General features: G+C 39.7%; 1 protein-coding gene across 1 annotated transcript; it reads left to right on the forward strand.

Moving 5' to 3' along the window:
* Positions 1-2: 2 nt before the first annotated feature.
* On the forward strand, positions 3-7,662 carry LOC131955883 (uncharacterized). The gene is made up of 2 exons (XM_059320181.1): positions 3-102; positions 2,007-7,662. Exon 2 carries the CDS (start codon positions 2,020-2,022, stop codon positions 7,165-7,167), a length of 5,148 nt encoding a protein of 1,715 aa, XP_059176164.1. The 5' UTR covers positions 3-102; positions 2,007-2,019; the 3' UTR covers positions 7,168-7,662.
* Positions 7,663-13,344: the final 5,682 nt, after the last annotated feature.

Raw genomic sequence — 13,344 nt, forward strand, 5'->3', positions numbered from 1 at the left:
TTCTACCATGGTTGATGTTCTACTTTGGCGGAGACGAATGGTCGATTTCATGTTAGCCTAACTTCGAAAAAACAAAGTTCCCAATATTATACTCTTATATTGGTTAGTATTCAGTACTAAATTGCTAAAGCGTACAGTATATTATTTTAATTTACTACTTGCAAATGATTTTTATCAATATTTTGCTTGTAGCCCTAGATGTTAGGGTTGGTATATTGTGCAAATCTTCACATTTGTCCGTTGTTTTTGTTGCATGTGATGGTGATTCCGATGATGATGACGTCCGTCATTGTTTGCATTGTAAAGCGTATAGATTCTTGGTAGAACTAGATCTAGATCTACACTAGATCTGTCTCCCCTGAGTATAACGTACGAGTCATTATTTTTATTCAAATGAATAGGCCTTACATCATCACGAATTTTCTATCATTTAATTATTTTAATTAAGCCTCCTCCAGTTCATTTAATTTATAGATCTAGATTCTAAATAAAACGAATGCGTTCTAATCTAGAATCTAGATCTAGATGTAGAATCTAGGTCTAGACTAGATCTAGATTTCTAGATCTAGTTCTAGAGAATTACAATTAATTAAGAATGAGATATCTACTCCAACTCTAAAATAAAATTAGTTTAAGATCTAGATCTAGACCAATCTAGTGCTAACTAATTTAAATAATTATCTTGTCTTATAAAGTTAACTCAGTAGGCAGAAGAATAGTAGATCTAAATAACTTTACCGTTCTTTTTTTAATTATAATACTAATAATAATAGGCCCTATAGTTATAGATCTAGGCCTAATATTTCAGAGCTTGGGACTATTGGGTTTAGCAATCATGCACACTCCCATCTGACACAAACATAATACAGTTTTAAGTGCTGCAGGCTCAAGAGGACAGTTGTAGTATCAGTCTTAAATTTTTTTACCCTAAAATTTAAAAAAAAAGTTTCCCTTTCAAACCTGACGATCTATGGGGCAAGTGAGGTAGAGTTCACTTGTTTCTGTGACCTTGGCATATGAAGAGATAGTGTGATCAGCACTATGCCCAGCCGCCTTTACTCTCCCTAACGTGAGTTAGGTACCCATCATAGTTGGGTGGACTCAGTGACGGTCTACTGACTTGAACCCGCATTTGAACTCGAGACTTACGGGTTAGCAGTCCAACTCTCCACCGCTAGACCACTCCGTCCCTAAAATTTATTCATTTATAATATTTCACCCACATATAAACTACTGACTTATAGATAAGATAGGCCTAACATACTTTCCTATGGCTCAAAGCACAATAGATCATTCTTTCTCCTTCAGTGCCCAGGACTCATGGGGCTGTTACAGAAAGCTCTCTACAATTTTGCTAGGCTCTGGCAGTTTTCCTCTAGATAAGACCAGCTCTTGTCAGTTACTTTTTTGTTGTGTGCCTCCACATCTTCCCTGTTTTCAATCACTAATAATACAAATATAAAAACACTTTTTCTTATAACAAGCTTTTAAATGCACTGAAATTAATTAAAAAAACCTAATTTGCTTTCTTTCATAAAAGCTTTGGTTGCTCGTGAAATCTTTTATATATTTTAGCGACCAAAGCTTTCATGAAAAAGGGCAAAATAGTTTCATTCTCTTATTTTCAGCGTATTTAAAATCTTGTTATAATTTTTAAATATTTGTTTTATTTTTTTACTTTTTAGTAATTCATAAGGCTACTGCTAAAAATGTTTGCTTTAAAACACTATCAGTAGCTTGTGATCTCTGGAAGCTGATTATGTGCCCTTTTGCAGCGCACATGGCCGTTCTGGGGCTTTAAAGCAACTGCAGTTCACAGACTTTGAATTCAACATATATAAAATAAATTTTGAATTCAATTAAGTTTACAATTTAAATGAATAATGAGTAAAAATAATATTGCGTTTTGTTTTTAAATATGTTACTTGTATAGTCTGCTAAAAATATGAGTTTAAAAAAAGATCTACATAGCCTATTATTAATTACTACTGTTCTTCAAATTTCAGATGCAATCACACCATGGCTAACAAGTCAAAAGAAGCAAATATACCTGGACCAGATATTTCTCAGATTCGCAATCCTATTCAACTAAGTGGCAAGCCTGTTGAACAAATTCTGAACAGTATACATTATGGAAGCCCGGAACTTAGGTGCTTACTTATGGATGAATGTGATATTATATTTGAGTGTAAGGTGTGCAGAGCCTTGTTTAGAGACCTTCCGAATTTTATCTCTCACAAACGTGTATATTGTGTGAAATCGTCCTTAGAAAATGGACATGTCATGATAGCAAACCTTCCTGAAGAAAAGGTGGTGGTCATCCAACCACAGTCGCCAGAAGAGACTGAAAAAGAAAATGAAGACAGTGTGTCCACTCAGCAACCTAAGCCGCGTCCAACCTTAGACGAGACGATCCAGCGTATCCAATCAGGAGAGTTGGGGAAATCTCTTGCTTACAAAGTTTACACTGAGGCAGCAGAGAAATTACAAAGACAAAAAGAAGGGATGAAAATAGCTACAATACGAACAACCCCCATACCAACCAATAAGAATGCCGTTTTTATTGAAGTTAAAACAACGTCTGTAAACATTCACGAACGACAGCAGCAAGACAGTAATGTTGTGGCGGCTTCTCCAGGTGAGTCTGACCCACCCGCCGCTGCAACAAAAAACAAAAAATCTGGGGAAAAAACTGCAAACAACAGTCCAACCATATCCTCAAGGATTTCTAGGAAATCAGCCAAGCAAGAGAAGCACTCGGCTGAACCACAGAAGATTTTAATGGAACATTTAAAGGAAATTCAGCACAAGGTGAAGCAGAAAGCTGCTGCCCAAGATGCCGGTGTCCTGCCAAAAGGCAAGTCAAAAGAAGAAACTGTGACCTCTCCTCGCAAAGACACTGGTCAAAATAATGAGAAACAAGCCAAAGGGAAGAGTAATGAAGGACTGAGTGACTTAGCACGCCAGAACTTTCAATCACTTCTGGCTAAAGAGGAGACAAAGGCAAATGATGAGAAGAAAGCAACAACCACTAGGACAGGGGAACGTGCGGTTGTTAAACGTAGAGAAAGTAGCCAACCCCGCCCTAGTGCTGTCAGACGCCAAGCATCTGAAGCTGCCAAGGAAATCATCAAGACTAATTCAAAGAAGAATATATTAAAATCCCTTACTTGCGTCAAGTGCAGTTCCATTTTTTCCACTAGAAGCAGCTTAGGGTTTCACATGAAGATACACCATTCGTCGAAGAGAGTTTTTTACCAGTGTCCATACTGTCCCAGTGCTTTCTATTACTTTTATGGAATAACACGACACCTGTATAACAACCATGACAAATCAGCTGATGAGATCAACAACATGCGCAGCCAGATCAGAGAAAATGCTGTGGTCAGGCCAGTCTCTCTCTCTAAAAAGAAAGACAAAACAAGCCGGGCAGGGAGAAAGCCAGTCTCAAGGAATAGGTCTAAGAACAACAACAATTCTGATGAAATGCCAGGCAAGGGTGTGACAGAGGCAGCTAAATCCCAGAGAAGAGCCACGCCCTCTGCTGGGGATAAGAAACTCCAGCAATACAACAATGAAGGTGAGGGTAAACTGACCATAAGTGTTGATTCCAATGGTTTGGATAATTCTGTTTCCTCCATGCCCAGCCCTGCTCCTTCCTCTGCTTCAGAAGACTTAACTGACCACTCACGTGTTTGCTCAAAGTGCCAGCGGTCTTTCGGTCGTAAAATAAGTTACGAAAACCATCTAAAAATTTGTCAAGCTGATGAAGATTTACCTGGTACCCATGTATCAGATAAATTAGGAAAATCATCACGAAAGAATGACGAAATTTCCATTAGCAGCAAACCTCATTCCAATAAACCTGAATCATCAACCAAGGTGAGAGAAAGCACAGAACAGGAGAAAGCTAGCAGTACCGTCAGCAGTCAGTTGGAGGGTGTAGGTACCAGAAGCAGGAAGAAAGATTCCAGTCCCAACGCTAGCAGAACCCTGGCAAACAGAAAGTCCAGACATCAGCAGAGATGTGCCAGTGTTGACAGAGATTTAAGTCCAAGACCATCCAGAAACAGGAGTCAGGAAAGAGTTGCTAAAGCCCCAGGGGGAAGGGATTCTTCTGTAGAAAGCACCCAAAGTAACGTGGAGGGTAGGATGCCCAGAGTGCGCAGACACACGCCGTCACGCTACGCTGCACCTGGCATCACCCCAGACCAGCCAGGGAAACCCCAGGCTGACGCAGCAGATAAATTACAGTCAACATCACCAAAGAAAGTGGAGACAGAAGTTACAAAACTAGTAGACACATCACAGACCAGTAACCCTAGTGACCCCAACCTCTCTGTGACCCGCCTCAAAACCAAGAACAGCTCATACAGAATTACCGTCATGAAAAATGTTCCTAAAGACAGCGCCTCTGTGTTACCTGAGAAGGCGAACCCTAACGCCGCAGGTAACTTGAAATCTGAGACCAAATCTGGCACAGGGTGTCCTCAGAAAACATACTTTGCCCCGAGAAATCCCATGACCAGCGTGAACTCTTCCATCCATTCCCCCACCTCGCCGTACAGAGAGCTTGGCTCGCCCAAGAAAATATCCCCTTCCACGTTTGTCTGTACCGTCAAACCCAGGAGCCTGCAGCAGAAGGTGGGACTAGAAGCCAAGGTCGAACCCACGGTTAAGACCGAATCTGGTTTGTTTTACCGCAGCCAGGAGCTGGGCTATCAGATTTGTAGCGCGCAGGGTGTGCCCATAACTAAAGTCTTGTGTACCACTGTCAATTCTTCTCACCAGGCTGGTCAAACTCCAGTCACCCACTTGTCATCCGGTCACACTTGTGAGAAAACAGATGCATCGCAGATCAAATCAGAGAGCAATGCTGAGAAAACAGATACGCCACGGAGCATACAAGAGACCAATGTGGAGAAATCTGATGTGAAAAGCTTACGTTACGGTGAACTTCTTAAAGAGTATTTGTTAAAAGACGAAGGCAGTAGCTTTAAGAGTACAGAGCAAGCAGCATCACCACGTATACCTACACCTGCATTGTCTGAGAGACCTAAGCGTAAACGTAAGGTGCCCACACGGAGCTTAGATGCCGAGGAGATGCTGTCTAAGATTCATAAACACAACAGAGAGCCAGTTCCCTACAAGAGAGCTAGATTATCTGAGACTAAAGCCCAGCCAGTCAGAAGTGGGAATACAAGAGGATTAGCGTCTTCAGATGCTCAAGACAGTGTTGTAACAGAAGGAGGGGATGATATCAAAAGTAAACCAAGGGGCAATACAAGAAGAAAAGATATGGAGGATGAAGACAGTAGCAGTGATGATGACGACGATGAAGAAGAAGAGGAGGAGCCTGTTAAAGGTAAAGGCCGTGTGGTTTCCAACAGGATTTATGTTTTGGAGAAAAGCAAATCAAAAGTTCACAAACTTCGCTGTTATGACCAGTCCAAGGTGTACAAACTAATTGATGAGGCAAACGCCAAATGTTTGCAGTGTGGGGAGCAGTTTACCCAGGTGTCCAACCTGCGCAGGCACGTCATCAGGCAGCACCTCAAGTGGAGCAGATTTAAGTGCAGGCTGTGTAAGTTTGAGTGCTACGACAGGTCGGAGTGTAACACTCACATCCTTAGAACACACATGACCACAGTCTCCAGGAAGAGCACCAAATCAATCAAATCCTTGATCATTGACCTGGTCAAACAGGGATCCAAAGTACGCAGTCTGAAGAAAACTAACACACTACGGGACAAGCAGCAGTCTGAGAAAGAGGGCAACATCTATGCCAGGCCAACTGTTAAAAGAGTTCCAAGGCTGCCGCAGAGGTCGGCCATGCAAAGTAGCGAAAACATTTCCATGACCACCTCTGATGGGTCGGACTGTACTGTCATCTCACCAGAGCCAGGGATGAACTCAGACAGCTCGTCCTCATCCAGGCAGAGGGAGTCTCCACGATCAAGAACCACAGACAGGCAGTTAACTGGCAGAGGTATGAAAAACCTGCCCTTTAACATCTCAACCAGAAACTCCCCTCGTACGTTCGACACAAGTCCATACAGGCGTTCTTTCATTCAAGGAGCCAAGTCTAACTTACAGACTAGGAAAAGTAGGTTCCCTAAACATGTGGTCACTGGGAAAGAAATAATTGTTGTGGTGTCACCAGAAACCCATGAAAATGGGGTTAAGACAAATCCAGGGGCTGAAAACACAGAAAGTGTGGAGAATATTTTTGAGAAACTCAGACGAGAATCCACCTCGTCTGAGAAAAGCCCTCACAAAATCCACACAGTGAATGATGAGCAGTCTGAAGACATGGCAGGTAAGGTTCCCGCAGCCACTAATGGATCTGAGCCAGAAGGGGATAGAAAACCTCACATAGTAGTCTCTGATTCTGAGGGAGAGAAATCCCAGAGGATGATTCATATTCCACAGTCTAAGCTTTCTGAGGCTTCATCATCCTTGGTGCCAGCACAGCAAAAACTTGTCGCAGGTGACAATTTTGTTACAAAACACAACTTGCCACTTGCTCAGAAAGGGCAGGTGAAATATATCATCACCTCCCCAGGGACTCAGCCTGCGGGGGTGTTTGGCAAAATCCCCAAAACTGTTACCCTTCCGGCAAATTCTTTGCAGAAACCCAGGGAGGCTCCATTGGACACGTTCCCTGCACTCTCAGAGCAGGTGGCAAAGTCTCTGATGAAGCTTAAAAAACTTGGTGACAACATGAGCACGTCTGGAACCGTTGTGGCAGCGCCAGGATCAACCCCAGCCCAGGGACAAGAAAAACTGACAAAAATTGCAATGAATAAAGGGCCAGTGACCACTGCTCAAATACGACTAGATTCCTCTCAGGGAAAGTCGCTTGTTTCATCCCTTCCTCCCAGTTTGCCTACCTCTGGAGCAAACTCTTCAAAGTGTACACCCTCCATTGTCTTAAGCCACGGCTCATCTGGTAAAATAATTGTCTACACCCACGCCGCGGAAGAGAAGCAATCCTCCGTCAGCTCATCAACCGCATCAGCACCCATATTCCCCCCCTCTTCCTCCTCCACCTCAACAATCACCGTCAGGTCTAAGGAGGCAGGGGGACGGAGCACGCCAACCACAACGTCTGAAGAGGATGGTCTACCTTCTGGTACCTTTGTCATTCACCAACATTTTATCTGAGGCCTAAAGAAAAACCTATACCACATCTGTTTTCACATCATTTTTTTCCCTCCCAATTCCAGAAGGAAAAAATTTGATTCCATTTCACCTGATAAACTTCTTGTTTAAACATTTTAAGTGATAAAGCTGTTTTGATATTTGTATAAAAAATACAGAAGGAAACAGTTAAGAATTAAAAAACAAAAATTTGATTGTATAATTCATATTTCAAAGCTCAATGGATTTCTGAAGTTAATTGGTAATTATGTATGAAATTTACAATGGTTTTCCATGTTATGTAAAGTTAAAAAACAGATCACAAGAAGTTTACATTGATGATGAAATCAATTGTAAATATTTGTTTCAATCGTGTTGTATGTTTTCTTTAAATTTCTTAGGATTTTTTTAATGAAATGAATTTTCATATGTTGTCTTGATACTTATTGATTGCCATGTTTTAATTAGCATAGTATTAACAGAATACTATACCTGAATTTCTCAGTAAATAATTTTTACACTAATACACGTTTCCATGAAATAAGTGTCAAAAAAATGTCTGGTTTTGGCATTTAATTTTGTTGAAAGAACAAGTTACACTACAGCTACTTGTAGATAAACTTTTGACAGGTTTGAATAAAATAAAGAACTCTTTAGATGTATATATATATGCATTAAGTGATGCTAGGTGTAATAGCTCTTTTGTAGATGAGACACATCTATGTATTGTTTTTAAACTTGACATGCCTACAAATTTACTACTACCAGTAACTTTATGGCTGAAATAAGTTAGTGTTCTCGGTGATATGTACTTAACCACTGTTTCTGGTGTTCATACTGTTGTTTATGGATGTGTACAAATACTGTACACACAGATTGGTGCTGTATAAGTGTACAATCTTTGAGCTACTTTTTTGACAAATGATCTGTATGGCAGTATCTTTTTAGTTTTTATTTCAATCGATTTGTATGTCTATGTCTTTACATGTTATTTCCTTTCATCTTTGTTAGTGTACGGCAGTGTCCTTAATTTTTATTTCCCCTCATCTCTGTATGGCAGTGTCTTTTTAGTTTTTATTTTCCTTCATCTTGTATCATGTCACTGATCTCATTTTTATTGGGAACCATTTTTTGTTTCACCATCATTGTATTTGTTTTTATTGTTGATGTGTTGTAAGAAAATAAATTCTGTTTTATGAACCTTTTTTCCCTAAAAGCTACTAATTGTATACTTGTACATTTTTAATCCTTTTTGGTTAGGGTTTTAAAGTTTTTAAAGCCTAGTTGTATATTTAAATTACTTAATTTAAATAACTTGCACATTCTTCAGCTTGATGGAAAACTAAGCTGAAAGAGTGATGTCCCTGTGGTCCATATCAATTTAACAGGGGAGATCACTGTTAATCCTAGCCAAGAAATTAGTTGGAAAGCATGTCAGTGCTACCTAGAAAACCCGTTAAAATGTGTGAATATTAAAATAAACAGTTAATTTTTAAGGTCGCCCTAAATTATCTTGATTATACATTTTTTTAAATGATGGTAAGATAGTAATTCTAGAGGAGGTTGCACAAACTCTCTCATCTCTAAACCTGACAACCCCAACCTCTGAACCTGACAACCCTCACTGAACCCATGAACAATTGTTACGACTTATTGTTGCTTTGACTTGTGTACACTATTGTAAATAGAAACTTTTGGCTTCTGCTCTGTTATTGTAACTAGTTCATCTGCATGTCAGTCATCTGACTACTCAGCCTGCGAGATTTGTTTGCAGGTGTTGGGTTGATGTAGAAACCCAGGCTTTCATGTGTCATCAGTATTTTTGTTTTGTTTTCTACCAATCTCTGAAGCGCAGGTTATCTGTTCTTGTACTAGAGATTGGCTGTAGGGAACCCCACAGTTGCTCCCCGGTTGATTACTTCCCCTCTCTGCCCAGGCAAGGTGCAATCTGAGGTTTCTTGACTCCGTGAATCATTGATTTCAAGTGTGGCAGTCATTAGTTTGTACCTTGATTAGCTGTGTGAGTGAGTTTGTACCTTGATTAGCTGTGTGAATGAATTTGTACCTTGATTAGATGTGTGAATGAGTTTGTACCTTGATTAGCTGTGTGAATGAGTTTGTACCTTGATAAGCTGTGTGAATGAGTTTGTACCTCTATTAGCTGTGTGAGTGAGTTTGTACCTCTATTAGCTGTGTGAATGAGTTTGTACTTTGATTAGCTGTGTGAGTTTGTACTTTGATTAGCTGTGTGAGTGAGTTTGTACCTTGATTAGCTGTGTGAATGAGTTTGTACTTTGATTAGCTGTGTGAATGAGTTTGTACCTTGATTAGCTGTGTGAATGAGTTTGTACTTTGATTAGCTGTGTGAGTGAGTTTGTACCTCTATTAGCTGTGTGAGTTTGTACCTTGATTAGCTGTGTGAATGAGTTTGTACCTTGATTAGCTGTGTGAGTGAGTTTGTACCTTGATTAGCTGTGTGAGTGAGTTTGTACCTTGATTAGCTGTGTGAGTGAGTTTGTACCTTGAATAGATGTCTGAATGAGTTTGTACCTTGATTAGCTGTGTGAGTTTGTACCTTGATTAGCTGTGTGAGTTTGTACCTTGATTAGCTGTGTGAGTTTGTACCTTGATTAGCTGTGTGAGTTTGTACCTTGATTAGCTGTGTGAGTGAGTTTGTACCTTGATTAGCTGTGTGAGTGAGTTTGTACCTTGATTAGCTGTGTGACTGAGTTTGTACCTTGATTAGCTGTGTGAGTGAGTTTGTACCTTGATTAGCTGTGTGAGTGAGTTTGTACCTTGATTAGCTGTGTGAGTTTGTACTTTGATTAGCTGTGTGAGTTTGTACCTTGATTAGCTGTGTGAGTTTGTACCTTGATTAGCTGTGTGAGTGAGTTTGTACCTTGATTAGCTGTGTGAGTGAGTTTGTACCTTGATTAGCTGTGTGAGTTTGTACTTTGATTAGCTGTGTGAGTTTGTACTTTGATTAGCTGTGTGAGTGAGTTTGTACCTTGATTAGCTGTGTGAGTTTGTACTTTGATTAGCTGTGTGAGTTTGTACTTTGATTAGCTGTGTGAGTTTGTACCTTGATTAGCTGTGTGAGTTTGTACCTTGATTAGCTGTGTGAGTTTGTACCTTGATTAGCTGTGTGAGTGAGTTTGTACCTTGATTAGCTGTGTGAGTTTGTACTTTGATTAGCTGTGTGAGTTTGTACCTTGATTAGCTGTGTGAGTTTGTACCTTGATTAGCTGTGTGAGTGAGTTTGTACCTTGATTAGCTGTGTGAATGAGTTTGCACCTTGATTAGCTGTGTGAGTTTGTACCTTGATTAGCTGTGTGAGTTTGTACCTTGATTAGCTGTGTGAGTTTGTACCTTGATTAGCTGTGTGAGTGAGTTTGTACCTTGATTAGCTGTGTGAGTTTGTACTTTGATTAGCTGTGTGAGTTTGTACCTTGATTAGCTGTGTGAGTTTGTACCTTGATTAGCTGTGTGAGTGAGTTTGTACCTTGATTAGCTGTGTGAGTGAGTTTGTACCTTGATTAGCTGTGTGAGTTTGTACTTTGATTAGCTGTGTGAGTTTGTACCTTGATTAGCTGTGTGAGTTTGTACCTTGATTAGCTGTGTGAGTGAGTTTGTACCTTGATTAGCTGTGTGAGTGAGTTTGTACCTTGATTAGCTGTGTGAGTTTGTACTTTGATTAGCTGTGTGAGTTTGTACTTTGATTAGCTGTGTGAGTTTGTACCTTGATTAGCTGTGTGAGTTTGTACCTTGATTAGCTGTGTGAGTTTGTACCTTGATTAGCTGTGTGAGTTTGTACCTTGATTAGCTGTGTGAGTGAGTTTGTACCTTGATTAGCTGTGTGAGTGAGTTTGTACCTTGATTAGCTGTGTGAGTTTGTACTTTGATTAGCTGTGTGAGTTTGTACCTTGATTAGCTGTGTGAGTGAGTTTGTACCTTGATTAGCTGTGTGAGTTTGTACCTTGATTAGCTGTGTGAGTGAGTTAGTACCTTGAATAGATGTCTGAATGAGTTTGTACCTTGATTAGCTGTGTGAGTTTGTACCTTGATTAGCTGTGTGAGTTTGTACCTTGATTAGCTGTGTGAGTTTGTACCTTGATTAGCTGTGTGAGTTTGTACCTTGATTAGCTGTGTGAGTTTGTACTTTGATTAGCTGTGTGAATGAGTTTGTACTTTGATTAGCTGTGTGAATGAGTTTGTACCTTGATTAGCTGTGTGAATGAGTTTGTACCTTGATTAGCTGTGTGAGTTTGTACTTTGATTAGCTGTGTGAATGAGTTTGTACTTTGATTAGCTGTGTGAATGAGTTTGTACCTTGATTAGCTGTGTGAATGAGTTTGTACCTTGATGAGCTGTGTGAGTTTGTACCTTGATTAGCTGTGTGAATGAGTTTGTACTTTGATTAGCTGTGTGAATGAGTTTGTACTTTGATTAGCTGTGTGAATGAGTTTGTACTTTGATTAGCTGTGTGAGTTTGTACCTTGATTAGCTGTGTGAATGAGTTTTTAGATCACTTCACTAGGTTTGTATATAAGTTTCTGTGTAAAAGAATTATTATGATTTCATGGCTACACATTGTAACTTCACTAAGTTTGTGAAATTCGTTGTCATGGCGATGCATCAAGATATCATTACACTTGTCAGCTGTTCAAATTAACTTTGGCTTTCAATGCATTTCATTTGAAATTAAACAATGTCTTGTTTTTAATCATTGACTTTTGTTCTTTGTTAATTAAAGAACACACATAGCAACACCTTGTAACAATGCAAAATATACTTTCGTTGAAGCTACAAGTTGTTAAAATGGGCTAGAATGGGGGGGGGGGGAAGAAATCTGGACATGGCCTTTAATATTATTATCTATATAGATACTGTAACTGTAATGTTTTGCTTTAGTCCAAGGTTTTGTGCCACCTGGTAATGCTATATTGTGCCACATAATCATCAGATTATGTCTTTGATTGGTTATGGTACAGTATGGTGGAACCTGCATGTTTTTTTGTTATCCACACAAACCTATGTGAGGGTGTATGAACACAAAATGTATGTTGTCTTCTTGTTATCCCCACAAACCTATGTGAGAGTGTATGAACAAAATATATGTTGTCTTCTTGTTATCCATACAAACCTATGTGAGAGTGTATGAACACAAAATGTATGTTGTGTTCTTGTTATCCACACAAACCTATGTGAGAGTGTATGAACACAAAATGTATGTTGTGTTCTTTATATCCACACAAACCTATGTGAGAGTGTATGAACACAAAATGTATGTTGTGTTCTCCTATACAAGCGTCTAATGCTTCACACAAAGGTTTGTCTTGTATACATTGAATGTATACCCACACAACGCTATGTTATATATATATATATATATATATATATATATATATATATATATATATATATATATATATATATATATATATATATATAATGTATACCCACACAAAGGTATAATGTCTTGTATATATTGAGACTACATCCAAGCATAGGTACGTTGTGTTGCAAACATTAATTGTACACCTACACACATTTGTTCTAAATTATAACACTTGTCAAAGAGTAGACAGATATATTAATTTATCTAAATTAGTCTTCAACTTCAAAGAAAGTATTTGAACACAAGTAGTGAACCAAAACCCAAAATCATCAACACTTGTTAAAATAGTTCATTCTTTGGGTATTTAGTAATTTTCACCTCGATTAATTGTAAGCAAGCAATATTGACCTTTGTAGTTTTATCAAAAGACTGAACCAGAAAACTGAAGGCAACTTAGAGTCTCAGATATTCAATCAAGGGAAGTAACGGTCGATTTATAAATGACCGAGAGTAATTTAGGTTGTCTCCCTTGTATACCCATGTATTTTTTTTTTTACTCATTCCGGACTTTTTTCTCGGGAGGGGGGTGGGGGGGGGGGGGGGGGGGGGGGCAGAGGCGTAGCGACCCTTCCCGGCGCCCGGGGACAAACTTTTCGATTTGCACCCCCCCTCGAGATTTCGATTTGCACCCCCCCTCAAACTTTCGATTTGCACCCCCCCCCCCCCCCCGAGATTTCGATTTGGACCCCTCCCCTCAAACTTTCGATTTGCACCCCCCTCAACCTTTTAATTTATTTTTCCAACCCATTTTGGCGCCCCCTAAGGTCACCGCCCGGGGACATATGTCCCCCCCCCCCCTCGCT

The sequence above is a fragment of the Physella acuta genome, unplaced genomic scaffold (genome assembly GCF_028476545.2).
Source record: "Physella acuta isolate Inbredline_101_S28 unplaced genomic scaffold, ASM2847654v3 ptg001112l, whole genome shotgun sequence".
Classification (NCBI taxonomy): domain Eukaryota; kingdom Metazoa; phylum Mollusca; class Gastropoda; family Physidae; genus Physella; species Physella acuta.

Bases quoted from the DNA above. Each gene is read 5' to 3' on its own strand.
- LOC131955883 (XM_059320181.1), top strand. From the start codon at position 2,020: ATGGCTAACAAGTCAAAAGAAGCAAATATACCTGGACCAGATATTTCT.